Below are 24,794 nucleotides of genomic sequence, written 5' to 3' on the forward strand. Positions count from 1 at the left end.
TAAAATCAACACAAGACATTTAAAGACAAACAAATACTCTAACGAATCAATTTATACAGAAGTACACCGTACCTGGACAAAGTTACAGAACGATTTGACGACAAACATCGATAGTTTGCTACCCAACCCCCCTACACGAGCAAATCCAAACATGCCCAAACGCCCCACTACGTTAGTTGACGTTGCTGGATATGCCCAAATATGGCGAGAAGTCAGAGCCACCATATTATGCAATCAAGGGCCATAAAACAATACATAAAGCAAATCACCTCTCTGGCTCAAATGAGGAAATAACTTAAGTCTAATTGTTTTGTTGTTGTTAGTGTTTCATTACATTTCCCACCTAAGATCACTGTTTTGATCATATATTGTTGTCACAGAGTTAGTAATAACATGGAAAAACTGAAATGCTGATAGAATCGATAATAATAGATGTTGAATGGGCCACGGTACACACAGCAGGTGGCGCGAGAGTCATCGCTGCACGCATCTGAAGGATTACTAGTCCAGGAATTCAACAGAAACGTGAGTCAAGAGGTGCACATGTGAGGCATTTTGTAATACGGAACTCTCAATTAACTCTTTAGCATTATACAATACACGTTTTGTTTCAACCCAAAAATATCTATGAGCTTATTTGTTTAATATTTGAAAAATATCGTTTGTTTTCAACTTTTCCTCATGTCGTATAGTGGTTTTTCGGAGTCGTCACTTTGTCGGCATCTGGCGGCCAATAGGTAGCACTGCATCATTGTGCTCAAGAAAGTTGGATTGTTTTGAACATTCCAGGAGAAAATGATACGCTTGACTAATTCTCTGCGCCAGAGCAGAGGGGAGACTATCCATGGAAGTATTCGGTTATTAACATATTGAATTAGTTTGTGATGTAGTTCGCATTAATTGGGCTTGACGATTCATGTGCCCTGATTTATTCTTGTGCTGTGCACCGTATGAGTTGAGGGAATGTGAAGCAAAAATGTAAAACACGAATACATGAATCGAATTTTCCATTCATTACATTCAGTTGAATTTAATGTAATTTACATATATTTATTTTATTTGGATGTGAATTGCATTGTGTTTCAATGTTTCTTTAGTTTTGTTCAATTAAAATGCGAATTTCATGTAATTTAATGCAACAGATAAATGTGAATGTAAGTAATGAATTAGATTAGAAGTAAATTTAATGTGAATTCAATCGAATTAAAATGGCAATTTAATGGAGTTTAATTCAAACGCACATTTTGTGTGAATTGAAACGAATTGCTACTTCAAAGCACACCCGTGCCATTTCAGTGAACCGTGAATGTGATGTCATTTCATTTTCTTGTAGCTCCTGCTGACGTCAGCGCTCACAAATGAGAGTGAAACCAGAGCTTTGGTGGCCTAAAGAGACTAAGAGAGAGTGACAATGACGAGTAACAATAGCCCCGCTGTGGCGGCTAAACTTAGAAGCGGCTGTTGTGCTCTAAGCTAAAGCGAAAGATAGAAAATGCTCCCTGCGGGAGCTAGCTGGCAGGCACGTTGCGGCTTCACGTGTTTACAACAGCTGCACACAACAACAAAGCAAATTACAAGATGGCAAACAAAAGGCAGGTATCAATAATGACCTCAAATTGTGACAAAGGAGGTTTCGGCCGACGCCAGCAAATAGTGAGCCCACCTTTAGCCCAGGTTTGACTTTTTTTGCAAACTTTGAAGATTGAACTATGACACTTCTATCCTGAGGAAAATGAAACCTTGGCTAGTAAGTAATCCGTCACACCTGATATTTGAGCTTTGGCTCAGGTCTACTGTCAATAAATCATTTCCTATAGCACAGCCTGAAATGTTTCATTTGATGTCAACATTTTTGAAGGCGAAGCAAAGCAATTATTTCAAGTGGAGCCAAGTCCAAATAATCAGGTTGGCTTGATGTCTTCATGCTAACAATGCCCTATGTTTAACTTGAAAGTCAATTAACTGGAAGCGCCAATGGCTGACGACAATGTGGGAATGGAGCACAATGGAATCCAACTGAGCTTGAAGGTCGATTTGTCGTTTAGCAGCTACCTCAAATTTGAATTTCGGCTTGCTTGCCGCTACGTTTTCTGTTCCCCTTTCCGTTCTGCATCGCTGAACTTATTTTTACGCTTACACATGGCTGCAATGTTTCTCAAAAGGTTTGTTGGACGAGTTAATGCAGGTTGACGGATGATGATGCGCTTGAACCCAAGCGATGGCATTTACCTGCTTTATCAGCCATCGACCGCTTATTGGTCAACGAGCCGCAGCCCCCAACGTCCCCCCCTGGCCGCCCGCGCTATATTTATCCCTGCCTAGGCCTTAAAAGGCTGCGGCTGCCGCTGGGACGGAGTGACCGGCGTGTTTGTGGGGGGGGCCTGGTATTATTTTGGTTGAGCGCACCGCAGTCTTGTCCACCTGCAGCCGCTGCTGTGCCTTCCTTGCTTCCTACCTGCTTCATTGTGGAATTGCCCCTTAAAAGTCAAGCAAGTGACCTACAGGGGCGGGTAAGTGGCAAGTGTCCCACAGACGCAAAAAAGGTGAGTTTGTGGCTTGCAAAGGCGCAGCATGTGACAAGTTGCCTGAGTACGAGTGGACTGCTCGATTAACGATACATGTTCGGCGTGGAGGAACATGTTGCGAGAATTTCTGGACGGCTAACCCAGCAGAACCAAATCCGCAGGCACCCGCAAGCATGTCTGCCTCGCTACCGTTCTACCGCAAGCACCAGCGCGGCTACGACAGGGGCTACCGCTACCAGTCGGGCGGCAGGTACTCGGCCGGGACCAGCGGCGGCGCCAGAACTAGGGGGTAAGACACAGGAGCCCCGCGGTGGCCCCCCTCCTAACACCCTTTGTCCGTGGAGCTCCAGCCTCACTCGGGATCATCTCCGTTCCATTCAGACCACACCTGAGCACCGCTGCCTGTTGACTTCATGCATGGCGACCTAAAGCTCATTGGCATCATTTTACTAACATCTCCTATAGCAGAATAACGCATAATCGCTGAAGTCGAGCGGAATCCTCCAAAAGCATCGCTTTGCTGCCATTTTGTCCTGTCGACTGAAGTTGACGTCAAAGTGCCCTCGGGCTCGCATTGAGAACGTCACGGCTCCCCTGTTTTCTGGGTTTGCCTCAAGTTCCCCTCTAAGGTCCATGCATGCATTCATTCAAGGTTCCGTGCATGAAGAGAATGACGAGGGCCCGCTCTTCACACACTAACCTTCCTAAACTTAAGACAATGCTGGTGATGTTGGCAATGAGACGACCCGCGTTGGAAAACACTTGTTGGCGTCAACATCCGCAAGGATGTATTTGTTTGGGTTTACGGCCGCTTCCTCGTTGGTCAGTCGGGGCGGTTGAATGCCTGGTTTGTTGCATTCCCGAGGCCACCGCCCCCTGCAGATTGTCGCTCTATCGCACATCCGGTCGCGGCAGTGTTCGTCTTTGTTTTTGTGACGTCGCTCTTGAGGTTTCTGCCTCTGACGAGTCGTTTCGTCACGGGTGGTGGTGGAGAACCTTAGTCGGTAAGATCAACTCAGCGCGCCGCCACGTACAGTATGACCATAAACGTTAAATGCCAGATTTTGTTCATCTTCATGTGTGGCCCCTGTAGCAAATAAACAACCTTTTTAAGATTTGTACCAGGCCCAAGACCAACTTGTTCTACTAGTATGCTGACAAAGAGAGTACTAAGTACATGGGGCAGAAGCTGAATCTCCAGGAAATGGACTAAATGCTCAAAGAGTTTTCCTTGTCAAACTTTTAGCTCCTGGTGCGTGAAGGATGCCTTCCGCTGGCAGCCCACACGGCAATCCGACCCGCAGCAGCACGTCGGACATCTTTAAATACACTTGCTCGGAGCGTGCGAACAGCTCAAGGGGGTTTAGGTTTGGTTAGCGCCACCTGATCTTTCGCCTGGGCGCCCCACCAAGACCCCGGGGCGAGGAAAGTGGGGCTAACGATGCAGCCACCAGATGTTACGTCACGATGATATGCCGAGTGCTGACACGGACAGTTTAGGGCCTGATGCCTGTAGTTTTCTAACACTCACTAGAAATGAAATGACTCGGCGCGCATCACGGACAAAGCTTCAGAAATGACAACATTTAGATTCAAGGGTGATCTTCGGGAAATCGGGAAAAAGACGAGAGCAACACTCAAGGTTTGCAACTCACGGTTAAGGGACGTAACATTTACTGTATGCCCTCCACCTCCATTTGTCATACCTTGGTAAGGGAGCTACGTCAGCTTCACGGTTGTACTCGGCCGTAATTGATTCGACATTCATTCAACTTCAAGTCAGTCCTGCATTGAATAGAGAAGACGAGAACGTAATAGACAATACAGTGGTCGGAATCTGGAAACTTATACTAGTCATGCGGATTGTACGAAAACAGGGACAAAATTTGGACGAAAAAATAATCCAAAAACGACTATGAAAAGAAGGGCGTACGAAAACCGAGGTCGCACTGTGCCTGGTGACTTAGAATCTACACGAATGTAACTACAACTAAGTAGATCGCAACGTGTCCAATCACATTGCTAAAGTGCGTCCCTTACGCCTCAGCCTCGATTGGTCTTCGCAACCCGGACTGGACCCGCTGCCCAAGAGAACCAAGCCCTCCTACTTGGCCGTGGACCGGGAGAACCAAATCATCGGCTACGTGGTGCCCATCTTCAGGAGCAGGTATCAACTTTAGTTTTGAATCTCGAGAGGTCGTACGCGTGGCGCTCACCACCGCCGCAATTGTCGACCATCAAGTCAAGAGTTTGCGGCGGGACAATCGGACGAGAGCCGACTGCGGGACACGGCCGCCTACATGGAGCGCCGCAACGTGTTCACCAGCGGCCTGGAGATGGAGCGCTCGGAACAGATCTCCAGAAAGGAGGCCATGCGCGAGTCGGCCCAGCGGATCTCCTTCAATAAAACGGTCAGTGGGAACTTGGCTCGAGAGGCGGGGGTATACCCTGGACTGCTCGCCGGCCAGTCGCGGGTCACATATGGACGACCGTGCTCTCACATTCACAATCCACGGACAATCGAGAGTCTTCAATTCAGCAGGCGTATCTGGACTTGGAATGTGGGAGGAAGTCGGAGTACCCGAAGAACATGCGACTCCCCACGGGGAGGCAAGATTCCAACCCTGGATCGCATAACTTTGAGGCAGAGGCGCTAACCACTATGCTAGCGTGCTAAATGGGGATTGGTGATGATCGAGCCGACACACAAGGGAGACATGACTCTCCCTGCGCGATGCAGCCGTTCATTAAGCTTGCTAACGGCACGCCACTGTGCTTCTTTGTCCCGGCCAGACATGCCGCAGGGTGACAAGTTCCTCTGGCGTTCCAAGGAAGCATTATGTTTGTCCCGTGGGTGCTTTTGCCTCGAGTTAGCCAAGGCCCAGTTATTCATAGGATGCTCGGGCTCCAACGCTATATCAAAATCTCGTTTGGCAACAAATCTTTTCTTTTTAGGAAAGGAAGCACTTTGGTTTGAAGAGTTTCAATTTTGACGCTCACATCCTGCCCAAACGAAATGGCCATCATGACGTCCGCTGGCCAAAGGCTAAGCTGCGCTATGTTTGTTTGGGTGAAAAAAACGTTGACTTTCTGGTTTCTGACCTGGCCTATTAGTCCATATAAATTCTGACTAGCAACAAGTAGTTTTCTGTTTTCCTGCTATGCTCGGTGGTCGGCGGTCGACGCAAATCCGGCGGTCGCCGACCACCGAGCATAGCAGGAAAACAGACATCACGGGTCACCTCATGTCAGGTCATTCTTATCGGTGAGATTCTGTGGTCCGTTCTCGTCTCGCCCCTTTTCCTTGTAGCTCTACGAGCACGAGGAGCACTTCAAGCGCATGAACGAAGACAGCCTGATGCACGTGCCGGAGTTTGTCATCAAGCCTCGCTCACACACCGTGTGGGAGAAGCAGTGCGTGAGGCTGCACTGTACCGTCAGCGGCTGGCCCGAGCCCCGGGTCGTCTGGTAGGAAGTCCGAAAGACGCTGACTTTCCTTTGCATTTGTTTGAATGCTCTGAAATTTCAAAGTTCTTCTTCTTCCACCCGCAAGGTACAAAAATAATGTGGCCATCGACCCTCTTGCCAACGCTGGCAAGTACAAAATTGAGAACAAATACAGCGTGCACTCACTGGAGATCAACAGGTAGGTGGCGGGTGCTGATTGGCCCAAAATGTAGACTTTTATCATTTCATCATCAGAGCATCACAAGCTTGCAATTGCTCGGAGCTGCTTCAAACACTTACTTTCAATAAGTGTGTGTTCAAGCAGCCCTACATTTGAACATTGAGCCGCTTCGCAATCAAAAACAGCCAATTGTTTACTTGGAGCATATTTGAAATAAACAGGAGCCGCCTCACCGTTCCAAACACACAATTGTTTCCAAGGTACAATAATCTGCCTCGCAATCACAAACTTGTCATTGTTTACATCCACTTGGAACACACTCGAATCAAACATCAAGCCGCCTTGGGATCACAAACAGGCAATTGTTTCCAGCTACTTTGAATGCACTTGAATAAAATATTGAGCCGCTTCGCAATCAAAAACAGACAATTGTCTATCGCTACTTGGAACGGAACTACACTGCACAGGAGTCGCTTCGGAATCACACACATACGACTGTTGCAGCCACTTGGAGCCGAATGAAGTGACCGGCGCTGTCGTGGTCGGCACCTGCTGTCCGTGACATCACCAGCGGTCTTTATTTATAGCCTCACTATTCCTGGCTGGGAGTTAAGAAAACGCCTTACAGTCACATAGTCGGTGTTATTTACATTGGGGCGGGTGGACAGTTTGAGTAAAGGGCAGGACAGAATGTGTGCATTACACCTGACGTTGTCTTCTTTCCAGCTGCGATTTCGAGGACACGGCCCAGTATCGCGTCTCGGCCTTGAACGTCAAGGGGGAGGTGTCCGCCTTCGCTTCGGTCGTTGTAAAAAGTGAGTCACGATCAACCCCCCCAAACACGGCTCCAGACTGTATCTCAACATCACAGCAGCGTTGGGATGCCGTTGGGATTAGGGGCCTTTTGTCCGGCATGCAGCCCTCGACATATGGCAAAACACGGTGTTGTGTGTCAAATGCAAAAGAAAGATAGTAACTGCTGTCATCACGCAGGGTTCAAAGGGGAAGTGGACACGTTCCTGCCAGCTCCGAGACGTACGTATGACGACTCAGTTAGTGGCTGGATGATTTCATTTGATACATTTCATAGATGTAAAAACCGAAGGATAAGTGGAATGGCACCTGTGCAATCGAAAGAGATGCCAAACAAGAGCGCCGGCTGCGTGAAATCCATACCCTGGTAAAGTCAACATTGTTAGCTAATGTAGCCTACCACTGTTAGCAAGCGCGAATTGTAACCCTCAACAGGTAGTGGCAGGAAGGAAACAGCCGCTGGTGCTCTTTTACTCACTTTATGAAACAAAGGGTGAGAAAATAGAGTGACACAAAACACAGCAGCCAACACACCTGCCCGTGGCCTCAGCTGACACCGTCACGGTGCACCGCAGTGGCTAATCCTGAAGCCAGGAAACAGTCAGCCATCACTACATTCTCGTATGTCCGCTTTCACGTCACCTAAGCGAGTAGATCCGCCATTAAAAGGCAAAGCCGCCTTCACAGTCACAGTTACTGTGGTGAAGATGGCAAATAAAAGCAATACCTGCACCTCACACGCATAACCCGTATCGCTTGTTGATGATGAAGCGAATGCATGAAATTTGACCATTTATCTTTGCAGCAACACCATAAATTCTTGGGCGCTACGTCACGGATTTCACCTATTGCGGGGGGGTTGGAACATAACCCGCACGGCGGCGACTGCTGAGGCAAACACTGAAAAAGAACACTTTACTTCTTATTTCAATAAGACACGTTACAACATACAACTTTGCGTCAGGGCTAATGCTAATGCTACACTCCCTCTCGTCAATACACTTGGTACACCTGCACAAAACAGCCAACCTTTAATAATATGACTAAAATGACAACGCAGTGTTATTTACTGGATTTCATTGTTCCCTTGCTGCTGCAGGGTCTGGTGCGAAAGGTAACTGGGTCACATGCTTCTGGTGTGGCTAACATCATGTAGCCACTATGCGTGTGCATGGTCACCACCGGTATTGTTTTAACTCATCACCGCAATCAATAGATACACATGAGCAAAGTCTATTCTTAACCTAGCTTTCGGTTTAAAATTAACCAACGCGCCATTGGCGGTTTTGATGTGGAGATTTACCGTCCGTCATCACTCTTGGTTTGTGGTGCCTCATTAGTTTCGTGCATGACCACACTCAGTCTAATCACCAAATAGCTTTTAGCGTACCTGTTGAGCCAACGTTGCTTGTCACTGGCTTTCTTGTAGATGGTCCCGTGTCCGAGTATGGCATCACCTTCCAGACCCACATCGTGGACAACTTCGGTGTGTCCTTCGGCAGGGAGGGAGAGACCATGAGCTTGGGGTGCACGGTCATCATCTACCCGGCCTTGCACCACTACCAGCCCGAGGTTCAGTGGTACAGAGATGGTGAGTACATTTCAGTCTGACTCTTTGTGGTGACTTTCTTTTGATTTTGCAACGTCTCCTCAAATACAGGGGTTCTCCTGTCCCCATCCAAGTGGAATGACATGCATTGGAGTGGTGACAGAGCCACGCTGACCCTGACACATCTCAACAAAGAGGACGAAGGACTCTACACGCTGCGTGTCACCACAAAGTCCGGATACAAAAGCTACTCTGCTTACGTTTTTGTGAGGGGTGAGCTAAAAATCTGAAACGTTAGCAGTTTCTGGTTATTTGAGAAACTATTGTGCTGCTTTGTTTGTGAGGTACAGACATCGTGATTTTTAACATACTAACAACTTTTAAATACACGAGAGAACCGCACTCGTGACCAAGCTACAATTGGCCCTTCGCTATAGGGAAAATGCTCGAGTTCAGTCTGAGCATACCGGTATGTGCGTACCCTGCTTTAGCAGCAGAAAAAAACGATCTAGAATGTCTTGCTGTAGGCAAATAAAGAAAACTAAATTAAGCTAAAAACTAAACAACAACATGATCTGTGGCCCGTTCAACAATCAAAGTGTTTCAGTATGAGCTGCTGCTTTTAGATATCTCCAATAGAGACACAGCACAGTGGAAAAAGAGGCCAGAGAAGCTTATCATGGCGGGCCGCCCCTTGGAAACAATCTGACATGTCCCTGGTGGCGCATGGTGGGAATACCAGAACACTCATCAGCCACTCTCACCGTCTTCTTCAGTCGCACTATTCTAAGTGGGCTCAGATATGAAACGGCCCCATGAGATAATCCAATAATTGGAACATCAGGCTCAAGGGGAAAGAAAGGGCTGCCCGGTATTTTACTCGTAGGTGCAGGAGTAATTGAAGCCGACGTAACCTTTGGTCGAGGATCCAACAGAAAGGAGCCATGCAACTGACCTTTCTGCTCTGTCCAAGATGCTGAAGCCGAAGTGGAAGGAGCTCCGGGGGCCCCCCTGGATGTGTGCTGTCTGGATGCCAACAAGGACTACATCATTGTCTCCTGGAAGCAGCCGGCGGTTGACGGTGGCAACTCCATCCTGGGTTATTTTGTGGACAGGTTAGATAACAATAAAATACTGATCCTAACCCTACCTCTGATCCTGTAGCCTTCATGCTGATACCAACCCTTATCCTAACTCAGATCCCAACCCTGATCTGAACCCAGATCACAAACCTGATCTTAACACCAACCCTGATCTCTACCTTGCAATACATACAGATGTGAAGTGGGGACAAGCCACTGGATCCAGTGCAATGACACTCCCATCAAGTTTGCCCGATTCCCGGTCACCGGATTGGTCGAGGGGCGCTCCTATATCTTCCGTGTGCGTGCCGTCAACAAGAGCGGCATGAGCCGTCCGTCCCGGGTGTCCGAACCCGTGGCCGCCATGGACCCGGCTGATCGCGCCCGCATGAGAGGTACCATGCTCCGGATATTCTTTTAAACAGCAACCACTAAACAGAATCCCCATCATATTGTTGTCAGGTACCTCCGCTCCTTGGACCGGCCAGATCATTGTCACAGAGGAAGAACCTGCAGGTTTGTAAGATTAGCCACTTTTTCTCTTTACGGTTAGATTCTTAATGACTCATGACTGTTTTGGCAGAGGGTATTGTGCCTGGCAGACCTCGGGAACTGCAAGTGACAGAAGCAACCAAGAACTACTTAGTGCTCAGCTGGAAGCCACCTGGCGAGAGAGGCCTGGAAGGTGTCATGTACTATGTGGAGAAGGTAATCAAACAAGTTAAGCACTAATCTAAACAAAAGGCATATTATCACCAAGCGGGTCGGTTCAGTTTTACTTGCCTGGTATCCTATGGACTGGTAAACCCTGGGTTGTCTGCCCACCAAAAGGAGCCTGGGTGAAATGGAGCGCTATATCAGTTATGTAAATAGCGTCACATCTCAGCGGTGTGAAAGCGTACGCCGCCAAAGAAGACAGGTGACACGGTACAGTTGTACGTGCTGACACTCCAAGAAATACCAACAACTTTGAATCCTCTCTCTGTTCGCCGGAGGTGGGTAAAAGTCACATATGTTCGAGTTATCAACCAACTTTCTAGTCTCCACTTTCAAGTTTCAAGTCCTTCACTAAATTTCAAGGCGAGTCAAGTCAAGTAATCTTGCTGAGTCACACCACTAGCCACTTTGGACGAGGTCGCTGTAATTAAGTTAGTTAGCTGTACTAACACGCTGACAATCACAGTTTTTAATTTTCCAAAAAAACAGTCAGATAATTGTCAATTAAATACCAGCGACATGAAGCTTGAGTACTGTTTGACAAGCTATCTGTGAGCTGAACTGTGACGTTAACGTTGAGGATCCGTCTTGGTGGGTTTGATGAATGAAGTTCGATGCCATAGTTATTGTGTCTATTATTTGTGAATCGGAAACCTTGCATGTTAATTTGCAATGTTTGTTCGAAAACACAGCAAATGATCTTGAAAATGCAGATTTTCATATGCAATTAGGTAAGTCTTGTAAAGTCATGTCGTTCAAGTCAAAGTCAAGTTGGGTCTTTAGTTTTAGCTGAGCAAGTCCTTAAATTAGTGACTTAAGTCTGACTCAAGTCAATTCAAGCGATTCAAGTCCCCCACCTCTGCCGTTCTCCACAAGAGACTGCAGTGTCTAGGATGACCCACTGCGGTACCAACCCCAAACGTAGGACATCAGAAAGGAGAGACAGGTTAGGTCAGGTAGGGTCAACCACAATGAAAACTGCCAGTTGGAGCCAAAAGAATGACGTTGTCATTGATTCCGTGTCGCTGTCCCCTCAGTGTGTCTCGGGCACAGACAGCTGGCAGAGGGTGAACACCGAGATCCCGGTTAAGTCGCCTCGTTTCGCGCTGTTTGACCTGGCCGAGGGGAAATCCTACTGCTTCCGCGTCCGCTGCTGCAACGCCGCCGGCGTCGGCGAGCCGTCCGACCCGACTGAGGCCACCACCGTTGGCGACAAGCTCGGTCAGAAAATGCTCCGGTCACGTACACATCCTTAGATCCGCATTCTTGGCTGTGACAATGTTTGAATTCGCAGACACTCCATCTGCTCCGAGCAAAGTTGTGCCCACAAGGAACACGGACACATCAGTGGTGGTATCCTGGGAAGCATCCCGTGACGCCAAGGAGTTGGTGGGCTACTACATTGAGGCGAGCATTGTGGGCAGCAACGTTTGGGAGCCATGCAACAACAAACCTGTCAACGTGACCAGGTAAACCTTAACTTTTGTGGCATTGCTTTTATTCAAGCAAAGCACACACACATTAGACAAGACCGGCTGTGACTCACACATGTACGAAAGAGATGCTCAGAGAAGTATTCTTTGAAAAGGCACGATACTGCTTTTGTGGACGGTTGTTGGTTCTTCTTGCAAGAATACGACATCATTTTTAGGCTTACCCAGGTCTCCTGGATCCTATTGGAGCAATTTTAACTCAAACAGTATTGGACATATTTTTAGGTTCATCTGCCACGGTCTGATGACGGGAGAGAAGTACGTGTTCAGGGTGAGGGCTGTGAACGCCGCAGGACTCAGCCAGTTCTCTCCGGAATCAGAGCCTGTTGAGGTGAAGGCTGCGATTGGTGAGGAAAACCACCACTCAGATATCTTTGAAGCAACTGAATGGTTGACTATGGTCTAGCTAGCATATGTGATATACATGATGTGGCATCTGATCACCTGTGTTCTCTTGGGCCATCTGGCACTCCCACACTGTTCCACTCCACCGTGGTTGCACTCTGCCACCCTGTCACCGTTTATTGTCTGCTCCGCTCCACCTACATCCACCCAAACCAAATCAAGCACCAGCTCCCTGCACAGCCTGAGGCGGGTCAGGACTTGTAGACTTCCTCTAATTTGGGTCCGTGTGATCCAACTCAGCGGTGGTTACAAACCAGCCCAAGAATCACAAAAGCAACGTCCTTCCCTTCCCCTCCCCTCCCTTCCCTCCCCCCGCCCCATTTCCCTCAACCGTCCCGGGCACGCGACGTGTCGGCAAACCACTCCCCAGTCTTCAAGGTACCAGCGCACGGACCCCCATCACGACCAGGCAACTAACCTCGCTCTGCATGAATGTTTCGGCTCATTGACTTGCATAGTCTCAATCATTCTGATCAGAGGTTTTCAAGGGGGTCGCAGCAGCTTGAGAGAAATAAAGTAAACAGACTTTCAAGCCAACTTCAAGTTCCTTGTGTGAGAAAGGAGATTTTATTTTGATGTCAGAACCCACTGTAATGTTGTCCTTTTAGGCCCTCATGTCACTGATGATAGTCATTAAATAAGATGACACCAATTTGTAAAGCACTTTTGGTGTCCGTACATTCCCTGCAAGACCCCTTGTAAACCTCTTCAGCTTCAAAACTAACATGTTTTTTTGTCTTTGACTGAAACTTGGCATGTTTCTTTTCCATATGTGAAGCACACGCCCCTGTATTTCTAACTGGCAACAAATTCAGTGAAAGGACACAGAATTGTTGTAATAAAACCTGTGTCAATTGCAAATACATCAGCATTCAGTACAGTAATCCCTGCCGAGAATAGTGAAAAAAACATTTCCCCGGTAACATTTCTTACGAAATTGTCTGCAGTTTAAACTAAATATACCACAAACTATAGTCCCAAAATCGTTTAATATTTGAAGTGTAGTTGAATCTTAAATGAAATGGCTCACAGATCATTTGATTTAGAAAATATGCACTGCAAGACTCTTTTGTAACTTCTTCTGATAACAACCCAGGCAAAACTTAGCTCCTCCCAGACATGTAGCATCTTAGGCCATTTCATCAAGCGCACAAAGAACACAAATAGGTGATTTTTTGGGGCTTTTGTTTCAGCCAACAGTGCAGGATAGTCTCCAAAGAAAAATATATGAATAGGTGAATTTGTGACTAATGAAACGCAAAAACACGGGGGATTACTGTCGTGTGTTTGTCTGCATATTTTCATCATGTCCTCACGTGGATGTCACTTGTTGGCCATCTTGTCTTCATTGCCCCTCCCAGTCAGATGAAGACATCGTTTAGTCTTTAAATTAATTTATTGGTTTTTTTATGTTGCCTTTAATTGCAACTGTATTTTTGTGCTTGTGTTTAAAAACAGCCTCTCTTGATTCTCTCTGCTAACTCCTGTAGGGGGCGGCATTCCTCATGGTGCGTTGCCGGAGACGGGGCCGGGGGGTAACCAGGGCCGACTAACCGCGCACAGGCCACGCTGGACGGGCGCGCATGACACTGTCCAGCTCCCCGCTGACACAAAAAGCAAAGCTCAGGCCGAACCCGAGCACCCCGAGCGGGGGTCCGGGGCGGCGGCGGTGGCTAGCTGCGGCCCCTTGGACAGCAAAAACCAAGGGTCCGAGAGGGGCGGCCCGGACCCGATTGCGGTTAGCGCTCTGCCCTCGGAGCCACCGCCGGGCTCGCTTTGTGAAGCACGTACTGACGTAGCGGCACATTTAGGCTCACCTCGCGTCGAGGGGCCGGCTGAAAAGACGGCCGAGGGGCCCCCCGGGGCCAAGCGGGCATGCGGGTTGTCAGTAGATGCTTCTGCTAACCGGGAGGCGGCCAGGCCAGTCGCACGGGCTGAAGGTGAGCACTGGATGATCGAGGACGGGAAGTGCAAAAACAAAAGCTCCCCAAAATGCTCCCCCACACCCTCATACTGTGTACACGCAAATGAACTGAGGTGGCAAAAGTTACTTCCACTCGGTACTTAAGAAGGATTATGGAGAAAAAAAAGGACTGATTCAACTGAGTAAAAAAGTACAGACTCTGAAATGTACTTAAAGGCCCCATGTTTTCCCACTGCTCTATGTATAACGTAAGTCAAAGTTTGAAAATAATGAAAGTACGTAAACCTGAAAAACGTACCTCGGTTCCGTCTATTTGATATGGCTGCAAATGCCCAGTAGGTGGCGTACTCCTGTGGTGTTTTCCAGGCAGGTAAGTCAGTGTGAAACCTCGCCCAAAGGACTCTAACTCCCAAGCGGCCACGCTTAGACGACGTGCTGGCTTTTCACAGCCTTCACACTCGGGGTGGCACGTGGTCCTGTTGCCCCCAAAACCCTTAGGCACCCCCCACCGCACGCTACCAAGTAACCACCTGCTATCTCTTTTAGGCATAATCTGACATCAACCTTCAGCAAAAACAAAACAACAAAACCAGTTAGTTATGTTCTTTTCAGAAGGCACGCCTAGCAGCCTCAGAAATGAGTGCTATGTAGCCATTTCATTTGGATCACAAGAATTGCACATCATTTGACATGAAAAGGATGGATCACGAGAATTGCACGTCATTTGACATGAAAAGGATTGATGGAACGGAGGTGGCCGGAAATTTAGAACTGGAGGTTCAAAATGTTAAAATGTTACTTTTCTTAGCATGTAGCATAGCATTAGCAGCTACTGTTAGTTGCACAGTGTCTTCACCAAAAACAGGAAAGAAGTGATTGACTACATTTTAGCTGCCTTAGCTAAGCCTGTCCCAGCACAAAGGTGATTTTTTTTTTCCTGAAAGCTGTTTAAAGCATTATTACCCAAGGGTATATAAAGTTGACACAGGGATAGAAAACATTAGCTTAGCATAAAGCCTGAAAAGCAATGGCCAATTGTTAGCCAGGCTGATTTGAGTTTGTGTGTGTCACCTCAGCGTCGCCCGCACCACCGTTTGGCATCAGCGTGCTGGAGTGCGTACGCGACTCCATGGTGCTGGCGTGGAAGCAGCCGACCTTCATCGGAGGAGCTGACATCAGCGGATATTTCGTGGACTACCGCGAGGTCGTGGACGGCGTGGCGGGAAAGTGGCACGAGGCCAATATCAGGGCGGTCAGCGAACGTGCCTACAGGGTCAGTCCCAAAACAGACTTGGTTAACCTTTTGGTTTGGCAGAAAGGTACACACGTCAGCCTAGTGGTTAGCATGTCTGCCTCGCAGTGCTGAGGTTCGGGGTTTGAGTCTCAGCTCAGGCTTCCCTGTGCAGAGTAAGAGAATAAGTGCTCTAGAAAATGGATGAGGGATGCATGGTAAAAAAAAGACTTTGTGTGATGGCAGGTGACTGATCTGAAGGAGAACAGGAAGTACCAGTTCCAGGTTCGGGCGGCCAACATCGCGGGCGTCGGCATCCCGTCGCTTCCCAGCGACACGTTCCTGTGCGAGGAATGGACCATTGCCGTTCCAGGTGCGAGGATCAGCCAGCGTCCGCAAAAGAAAATGCACAAATAGCGCTGTTATCGTCATTCTTCATTCTCAGAGCTTTGACTTTCTTCGTGCAGTGCAAACAAAAATGATGTTGTTTTCTTTCCTTGATTTTTGTTTTTTAGGACCTCCTCACGATCTCCAGTTGCGAGAGGTGCGAGGCGACTCCATGGTGTTGCTGTGGAAAGCTCCGGTGTACCAGGGGCGCGATCCCGTCAATGGCTTCTACGTGGACATGAAGGAGGCGGAAGCCCCGGAGGAAGCCTGGAGAGGACTCAACACCAAGGCCACGGGGAACACCTTCTTCAAGGTGTCGCACGGATGAACGCCATGAACCCTCAAAACTGCCACCGTCTCTTGCCCAACGCCGGAGAGAGACAAATAAAACGTTGCTCTCCTCGGTTCGGCAGGTGAAGAATCTGAAGGAGCAAGAGTCGTACGTTTTCCGTGTTCGCGCTCAGAATCAGGCCGGCGTGGGGAAGTGTTCGGACATCTCCGAACCGGTCCAAGCCGTGACCAAGCCAGGTAGGAAAACTGACGTGCCCTGCCGACTGGTGGCGGCGTGCCGTTCACCATCATCTGGCGTGGCGTCGCAGGCACCAAGGAGATCTTGGTGGACGTGGACGACGACGGCGTCATCTCTCTCAACTTCGAGTGCGCCAACATGAGCCCCGACTCCAAATTCGTGTGGTCCAAGAACTACGAGGACATGGACGACTCGTCGTCACGCTTGACCGTGGAGACCAAAGGGAACAAGTGAGAGTTTGGACTCAGGAAAGAACGGTCGGTCGCTCACTCGTATGATGAGTATGATTTTTCCGTTCAGGTCCAAAGTCACGTTCAAGTCACCCGGAGAGGAAGACATGGGTATTTATTCGTGTCTGGTCACCCACACAGACGGCGCTTCGTCCAGCTACACCATCTCACCCGAAGGTAGGAAGGTGGTGTTTTATGAAAAAAGACAAAAAAGCTCAACTGTTTTGTATGATAGTCCGCATTTTCTCTCGTAACATTTTGTCTTTTTTTCTCGTGATATACGATTCTCGTAGCATTGCGACATTATTTTCGTAACGTGACTTTTTTTGTAACGTTTTGACTTTTTTGTCATCATTTAAAGACTTTTGTCGTGTAATATTCTGAATGAATTTGTAATTTAAAGCTTTATTCTTGGATTCTTTTCATTACATGACCTTATTTTTTGAACTTCAGTATTACGCTTTTTCCTTGGAATATCACAACGGAAAAGTCTGACTTGAATTTCACGACTTTGTGACTTGAGGTATTTTACAACTTCATTCTTGTGAGATTCAGACTTTCTACACCTAATATTCTAAATTATTTTGATGTGTTTGTTTCTTGTAGTTTTCGAAAACTTGATTGTTGTAGCTGCTCTACCAAGCAATGAAGTTAATACATTACACAGTTAAAAAAAGCAACAGTTATTGAAACTTGAACATTTTCAGGCAAAGGTTGAGATGTTTCAAACACCCCAAAAGTGAACCGATGTAAAGTAGCTCCGAATGCGTGCTGTGTTTTGGAACAAAGTCAAGTGTCCGATTTATCGTGTTGCTCGTGACAGAATTGAAGAGGCTGTTGGAGATCAGCCACGATCACAAGTTCCCCAGTGAGTACCGCCACAGCACAGTTTCCAAATCAAAGCCACGCAAGCGGATGTTTTTCCCCTCACTCTCCGGCCTTTGTCTTCCATCGTCCTTAGCTATTCCCCTCAAGTCCGATTTGGCCGTGGAGATGCTGGAGAAGGGCCGAGTTCGCTTCTGGCTGCAGGCCGAGCAGATGTCGGCCAATGCCAAAGTGGACTACGTGTTCAACGACAATCTTGTGGCCCAGGGCGAGGTCGGCCGGCTAGACTGGAGGCGAACCATTTTCCTTGGTGGCGCGTCTCTTTTAAACGCGTCTTTTGCCCTTTTCTTGTCAGAAATACAAGATGAACTTTGACAAGAACACGGGCGTGGTTGAGATGATCATGGAGTCGCTGATGCCCGAGGACGAAGGCACCTTCACCTTCCAGATGCAGGACGGAAAAGCCACCAACCAGTCCAGCCTGGTACTCATAGGAGACGGTAGGCGGCCCACGCGTAAACACGGCGCTTCAGAGGCGCATCCGCGGCACTTAGTGTCACGTAGAATCGAAATTTGGTTTATCAGATGTGCACACACCATAAAACATGATGTCAATGTGACCATAGTGGTACACACCAAATGAAATACTGTTTGGTACTTCAGAGATGCACTGACCGATAAATAATGGCCCAGCACTTTACACCTAGCCTAAGCCACTTTATCACTTTATGTTGTGTCCACTAGAGGGCAGAAAAGCATGCCGACGTAACGTGCTTTTGCTTTTTCAGTGTTCAAAGATCTGCAGAAGGAGTCCGAGTTCCAGAGGAAAGAATGGTTCAGGAAGCAAGGTTTACTTTACATTTATACGCATCAATCTTTGTCCTAGGTAGTTCCTAGTGTCACCTTTTTTTTTCATTTCCTTTCATTTTGTATGTTCCAGGTCCTCACTTTATTGAGTGTTTGGGCTACGAGGTCACACCAGAATGTTGTGTGGTGCTCAAGTGCAAGGTGACACTTAGACAGCTGGATTGATTTGAATACTAGCAATGGATTTTTATATGACACTAGCGCGTCACATTCAAGGTGGGAAACATAAAGAAGGAGACGTCGGCACTATGGTACAAGGACGGACGGGAGATCAAGGCGGACGAAAATCTGGGCTTCACCGAGGGAGTCCTCAAACTGGAAATAGCTCAGGTAAGAAGCCGACTAAATCAGTTTCATATCATATTGATAAATATTATTGTTTACATTCCCTCTATCTGTTTGGATAGTAAGTATGGCTTAAGCGTGACTCAAACCTTCGGCCCAGTGCCAGCGTTATGTGGCTGTCATAAAAGCAAGTGCTTTTATTTTGAGTAATCAAAAAAGCACCCAGATGCAAAATATAGTTTTGCCACTAAATTACCTATATATGCCCAAAAATATTTAATGTACTGTTTTTAAAAAAAAAAAAAATTATTTCAAGGCATGATTAAAAAATACAATTGTATACGATTTAAATGTTATAATTATTTGCGGGGAATAACATTTAAAAAAATGTACGAATTAGCAAAAAATATTGTATTGTTGAAATGTTGAATTGAAGGGAGTTTTATGAATGTAATCATTTTTTAACTACTGTCCCTGAATAATTACCACCATTGTCAATGCATAAAATACATCATCATGTATGTGTTCATGTTGTAAGTTCCCCCCCCCAAAAAAAATCCCTATTATAGCCATGATCTGTGTTCTGTGACTGTGCGCCTCTCCTTTTCCCTTTGGTGCCTCATGCTCACTCGCCCCACCGCACGCCACAATAATGCCAGTGCCAATAAAGCTGCTGTCACATTATTTTCCCACTGCAGCCCGACCCGCCCGCCGACTCTGCAGACGACCGTATCGGCAGAATGCTTAAAGTTGGGATCACTTGCTGTTTTTTTTTTTTTTTTGCATGCTTGCTTAATATTACATTTTTGTTCCTACTTATTTGCAGTTAATCAATGTGTGCTTGCTTGTTTGTTGACTACTTTTACTGCAATCAACACTCACACATTTTTCACGCAGCACCCATTCAACGTTTTCTATTGTGTCGTTTTTTTTTTTTTATGACATTGAGGATTTTCTGCAGCGATTTATACCCACAATGCATTGCCGTTTTCCGAACAGATTTCCAAGAAGGACGCCGGTGTGTACGAGGCGGTCCTGAAGGACGACCGAGGAAAAGACACGTCCAAGTTAAATCTTACCGACCAATGTATGGAAACCTGGTTTTGTTACAATTTAGTCGCGTTTCTTACACACTCATCAACCATGAATTCAATACTGGCATGGAAATAGGAGAGCAGAACAAGTAGAGATAAATATAAAAATAAAAAAAAAATATCCATTTTCCCAAATGTCTCCCGTGACGTGTTGTTAGCCCCGCCCATAGCTTAAAGTTAGCCTTAAGCGAATAAATGTTAGCTGGCTGAAGTAACAAATTAGCTAAGAATATACTACTCAACATTACTGTTTTAGGTTAGCAATAAGCTAATACACATTCCCTGACGGAAGCTAGTAATAAGCTACTGCATGCTAACTCCCTGAAGTTGAAAAAAGAGAATTATTGTTACCTGTGTTGACATTAGCGATAATATAGTAAGCTAATAGACGTTAACCTGGAAGAAGACAGAAAAACCGTGCGTTTAGAAGTTCTAAACTTTGCAAGTTGTTTAGCTTGTTGAAGACAAGACAAAGTAATAGACATATTGCTGAAGCTAATCACCCGTTGATAAGCTAAAAAAATGACAGTATACTACTTCATTACTTGAACTGTAGTACGACTAATGCTAGCTGAATGCTCACGAGCCAACGTTTTTTTTCTTTCAGGTTTCAAAGACCTGATGAACGAAGTCTTCAACTACATCGGTGAGATGAGACGCTGTCCCGTCCAGTTCCCGTGCTGCCTCGAATGAACCGCTGCGATTGTTATTGGGCTTTTTCCAGCAAACTCGTCGACGCCACTGAAGATCACCAGCACGGATCAAGGCATTCGCCTCTACACTTTTGTCAGCTACTACAACGACCTGCTGCCGGTCACGTGGCACTACAAGTGGGTTGGCCCAAGAACACTTCAAAGCCAAGTGCGCTAACCATAGCGCGTCCGGCGTCCGATAGATGGCTTTTGTCGCACTTTTGCTCTCGCTCTCCCGCTGGCAAATCTGCTCATAAACATGCGACATTGGCCGTGTCGGTTCTTTCACTTAAGAGCTTTTTCGAAGCTTGACGTTCAAGGTCAAGCGTGGAGATCACTGCAAGGTGAAACAAGGAAAACACTCAAAGGTGTCATTTCTCCACAAGTTTGATGTCAACTTTACAAAGCTTGGCCGACATAGACGCAGAAGGGAAATATTTTGAGTTGAAAGCGCTCAATATAGCCCAAGGTTTGATGGCAAAACCCTGGTTTCCTAATGCTGGGCTTCTCCCGCCGCCAGAGACTCGGCCATCGCCTTCTCGGAGCGCCTGAAGAGCGGCGTGGTGGGCGACCAGTTGTGGCTGCAGATCAGCGAGCCCACCGAGAAGGACACGGGCAAGTACGCCATCGAGTTCAACATCAACGACGGCAGGGGCGGCCTGCGGAGGACGGTGGAGCTGTCGGGTCAAGGTTGCTTTGCCTTCCTCGTTTTGGGCACCGGGCTGCTTTTTGCCTAGGCTCGCTCCTCCCCTCACCGGCGTCTGCTTCCTCTTTTGCAGCGTACGAGGACGCTTTGGCCGAATTCAAGAGACTCAAGTGAGTAGAGTGGCATGTTTGCTGTGTTGCGCACGGCAACACTCCTTCGAGGAGGACAACAGCATTTCACTGACGCGCTTCGCCTCCTTTTCAGAGCGGATGCCGTTGCAGAAAAAAGTAAGCGACTCGTGCGCTCAGACTTTCATCTTTTTACCCGGAGTTCACCCATGCGTTCGTCCTTTCATTCATCCATTTCTTCTATTTCACTATCATTCCATCATCACTTGTACATTCTTTCATTCATTCATCCTTTCTGTTCATCCATCATTCACTCATCACGCATGCATGCATGCATCCACTCATTCGTCACACATTCATTCATCCGTCTTCTCTGTTCAGCCGCACTTAAATGATCATTAATCCACTCCGCATCCTTATTCATCCATTGCCCATCCATTCAACGCTTTTCCATTCATTTATCGGTGATTATTAATTCAATCATCCACATTTCTACTCATGTCACTCATTAACCTCACGCACGCATCCATCCATCCATTAGCCATCATTCATCCATCAAGTCTCGGTTGCGTAAAGTTGCGCGTTTGTCCTTGTTCAGACCGCGCCCGAGTGGCAGGAGGCCTCCCCGACGTGGTCACCATCCAGGAGGGCAAGGTGAGCGCCGCTAACCCTCAAGCGCGTCGCCATTTCCTCACATGCCGCTAACCCGAGGAGCCCCCCGGGGGCCCGCCCCCGCCCTCCTCCCTCCCGGCAGGCGCTCAACCTGACCTGCAACATCTCGGGCGAGCCGCTGCCGCAGGTGACGTGGCTGAAGAACGACAAGGAGCTGACGTCCAGCGAGCACTGCATCCTGCGCTTGGAGTCGGCCAAGTTCGCCAGCTTCACCATCACGGCCGTCAGCACGGCCGACACGGGCAAGTACAGCATCCTGGTCAAGAACAAGTACGGCACCGAGAGCGCCGAATTCACCGTAAGTGTCTTCATCCCCGAGGAGGTGGCCGCCCGCAAAAAATGAGCCAACCGAATCTCCTGCTGAATGGAGGTTCCTGGAAAGAAAAAAAAAAAAAAGAACAAAAGAGGTTGTGTGCCGATATGGATTTTTTGAGGCTGATTCCGATATTAGCCAACTCAACCCTGTTTTACAGGTCATATGTTGTAAATGATTCATGTGTAAAAAAAAAAAAAAAGAAGCAAAAATTGGTATTCATACGTTTTTGGCTGATTTTAAAAGGCCTCATATCGTCCGGCCGGCCAGTTAATCAGTCGGGCCCTACTGATGTTTTTGTGTTGAAATTGGTGCTGAAATTAGCCCAGGTCAAAGGTCATGTGGTGTCAGAAGTAGCTTTTGTTAGTCAGGCAATGGCGGCATACTGCTTTCAAATGTTTTCATTTAGATGAGGATGTGTCATTGTTTGTCAAAGCTAGCCCGGACTAATGATTGCGTTGTTTTATTTATTTTGCGTTGGCACGACGCAGCAGCAGCGCTCACGATAGCGACTGTCTTTTCGACATGTTTGACTCCTTTTCTACAGACGGGTCACAACTTGCTGCTCACCAAATTGAATTTCCTAATTTGCAGAGATTCAATAGGATAGAAATTTGCCACTTGGATTGTTTGGCTTGGGAAGCTCTAAACACGTTTAACATCAAAAGTCAAGCTCTAAAAACAAGCCATACACACACAAACAATCATCTCCAAATTTGGTGAAAATGTAGAATGCAAAATAGTTTTTGGGTCAACATTTGCAAAGAACAATGTGTAAAATGAGTTTTGAACCAAAAACATCAGGTCGTACGTCATATTAAAGCCCCTATGGAGGGCTTTACAAATATGCATTTGCTGCGTCAGTGTGGCCGCAATAACCAAAGTAAAACGACAAATCAACACGACAAATTCAGTTGCTATTCACCACAAATGGAAATCTGCGTTTGAACTGAGAAAAAAAAAATGAGCACAAGACGGACACTTTTTGTAGCAAAATGGTGTCAAACATGCTCACCCGATTGTTGTGTTGTGCTTTGACTTGAAATGTTGTGATCATCAACTTCCAATGTGAAGATCACCACCGATCACCATGGCCAAGGTTGCCACCGTCACCCTCGCCTGTCACAGCCGTTTTGGTCTTTTGCAACCTCACTAATGACAATAAAAAACAAGCATGTTCTTCCCCCTCAACCTCATCTTTGAGTCGACTCCCTTTTTCGTGAACTCGCCTCCACCTTGTCACCATCCACGCCCTTCACTCCCACTCCTGATTCCTCTCGACCGGCACCCGCCACCAGCATGGACACCGAACCTAATCCAAATATTTGACAAACAAACAAAAAAAAAAAACAGAATCAAAAGCATCTTGTAGTCCGACTTGACTCCCCGAAGGTGACTGTCAGGGACTTAACGCTAGTATGACACAAATTCAAGCTTGCAGACTTGCGCCCCGCTTACAAGTGACATGTCCCCCCATTTACGTGTGGATCGGTGAAACTAGATTTCCCCCCCCCAAAAAAAACATTCCAGGTCCCTTTTTCATGGGATTTGCCCAATCGCCTGCTTCTAGCCGAGACAAGACGGTTGTTCAATTTCAAGAATGAATCCTTGAGACTTTTACATGCGTCTGGTTAATACAGACATGTTTGCCCAATTCCATGTCCATGAATTAACTTTTCCATGTAATTGGCCTGAAATTTCTGCTCCAAACCAAAAATGACAACTTCCTGCCGAATTGCGAGGGAGGGTCTTTCAGACTTTTTTTTTTAGATATATTGCTGAACACCCTCCGAGGTGTATTTGAATACTTGAATCACATGAAATCTTTTTTGTAATCAGTACAAGTTTGGCAGGGTAAGTAGAGGAACTCATTCTTTGGCTTTCTTCCAACGTTTACGCTTATTTGAGCGTTTTATTGAGTGGACATGATGTTTTTTTTTTAGCTGGAAGTGACCGAGGGGACGCCCGACCTGGGCGTGACTTCGTACTGGACCGACGCTGAGGGTAACGTGGTGTTTGGTGCCAACACTCCCACGGACAAGATGAAAACGCCCATCACCGGGATGAGGAAAGGTAGGAAGTTGGCCATGAGGCCGTGCGACATTTTCCATCAAAACGTCTTCCTCCCTTTTACAGACTCGGGCGTAGCAGCGCAGAAGATGGACAACTTGACGAAGAAACCAGAAGAAGAAAAACAAGTCACTGTTGAAGAAGATGTTGGTGACCAACTAGATGTAGCCTGAACTTCAGGACAAAAGTCTTTTGAGTAAGGAGCATGGCCACGGAGCAAATGACACTTGTATCTCAAGGCACCACTGTATAATGTGCTTCAGCTGAAGATAGATGCTATTATATTTTCAAATATATCAAGTGTACAATTTCACATTCTTTTTTCACTTTCGTACATGTATTGTTTGTGTTCACCGTGTCTGACCACTCTAACAAAAATAAAGAAAGAAAAACTGAAGATGAAACATTCAGGGTGCTTTCATTCGGTGGCGGGGCGGGACAAAGGGAAGTGGGAGGAAATTCTCTGAGCGAAAGGAGGTGAACATGATAAAAGTTGACGGACGAAGCAAAGACAACAGTGTCGGCGTACGTTGACATTTCAGGTGCTCCGTACACATTCGAGAGTTGCATTTGGCAAAATGTCTCCTCGCGTTCCATTCCATTTAAAGCCAAATCGCTTTTAAATGTTACACCTTTATGTCAATGTAGTTAAAAAAAAAGATTTATAAAACAATGTATAGATTTACTGT

At 46.9% G+C, this 24,794-nt stretch overlaps 1 protein-coding gene across 9 annotated transcripts; it reads left to right on the forward strand.

The window, feature by feature from the left end:
• Positions 1–255: 255 nt before the first annotated feature.
• On the forward strand, positions 256–24,454 carry myom1b (myomesin 1b). 9 transcript variants are annotated; one of them, XM_086020648.1, is made up of 41 exons: positions 453–525; positions 4,573–4,692; positions 4,768–4,936; positions 5,836–5,993; positions 6,079–6,171; positions 6,880–6,968; positions 7,147–7,188; positions 8,066–8,080; positions 8,396–8,557; positions 8,627–8,788; positions 9,489–9,630; positions 9,793–9,992; positions 10,060–10,113; positions 10,181–10,305; positions 11,193–11,270; positions 11,352–11,535; positions 11,609–11,783; positions 12,033–12,154; positions 13,703–14,152; positions 15,213–15,409; positions 15,614–15,740; positions 15,883–16,067; positions 16,168–16,282; positions 16,354–16,513; positions 16,584–16,690; positions 17,337–17,381; positions 17,475–17,611; positions 17,694–17,838; positions 18,127–18,186; positions 18,279–18,346; positions 18,422–18,535; positions 19,490–19,577; positions 20,192–20,230; positions 20,309–20,414; positions 20,797–20,966; positions 21,056–21,092; positions 21,187–21,209; positions 21,649–21,704; positions 21,805–22,020; positions 23,979–24,108; positions 24,172–24,454. In XM_086020648.1, exons 3-41 carry the CDS (start codon positions 4,826–4,828, stop codon positions 24,276–24,278), a joined length of 4,794 nt encoding a protein of 1,597 aa, XP_085876774.1. In that variant the 5' UTR covers positions 453–525; positions 4,573–4,692; positions 4,768–4,825; the 3' UTR covers positions 24,279–24,454. The 9 variants fall into 9 exon arrangements, with proteins under 9 accessions (XP_085876776.1, XP_085876774.1, XP_085876780.1 ...); XM_086020654.1 differs by lacking the exon at positions 13,703–14,152; XM_086020651.1 differs by lacking the exon at positions 11,193–11,270.
• Positions 24,455–24,794: the final 340 nt, after the last annotated feature.

The sequence above is a fragment of the Filicampus tigris genome, chromosome 21 (assembly GCF_054856515.1).
Source record: "Filicampus tigris isolate MCC_2025a chromosome 21, RoL_Ftig_1.0, whole genome shotgun sequence".
NCBI lineage: Eukaryota > Metazoa > Chordata > Actinopteri > Syngnathiformes > Syngnathidae > Filicampus > Filicampus tigris.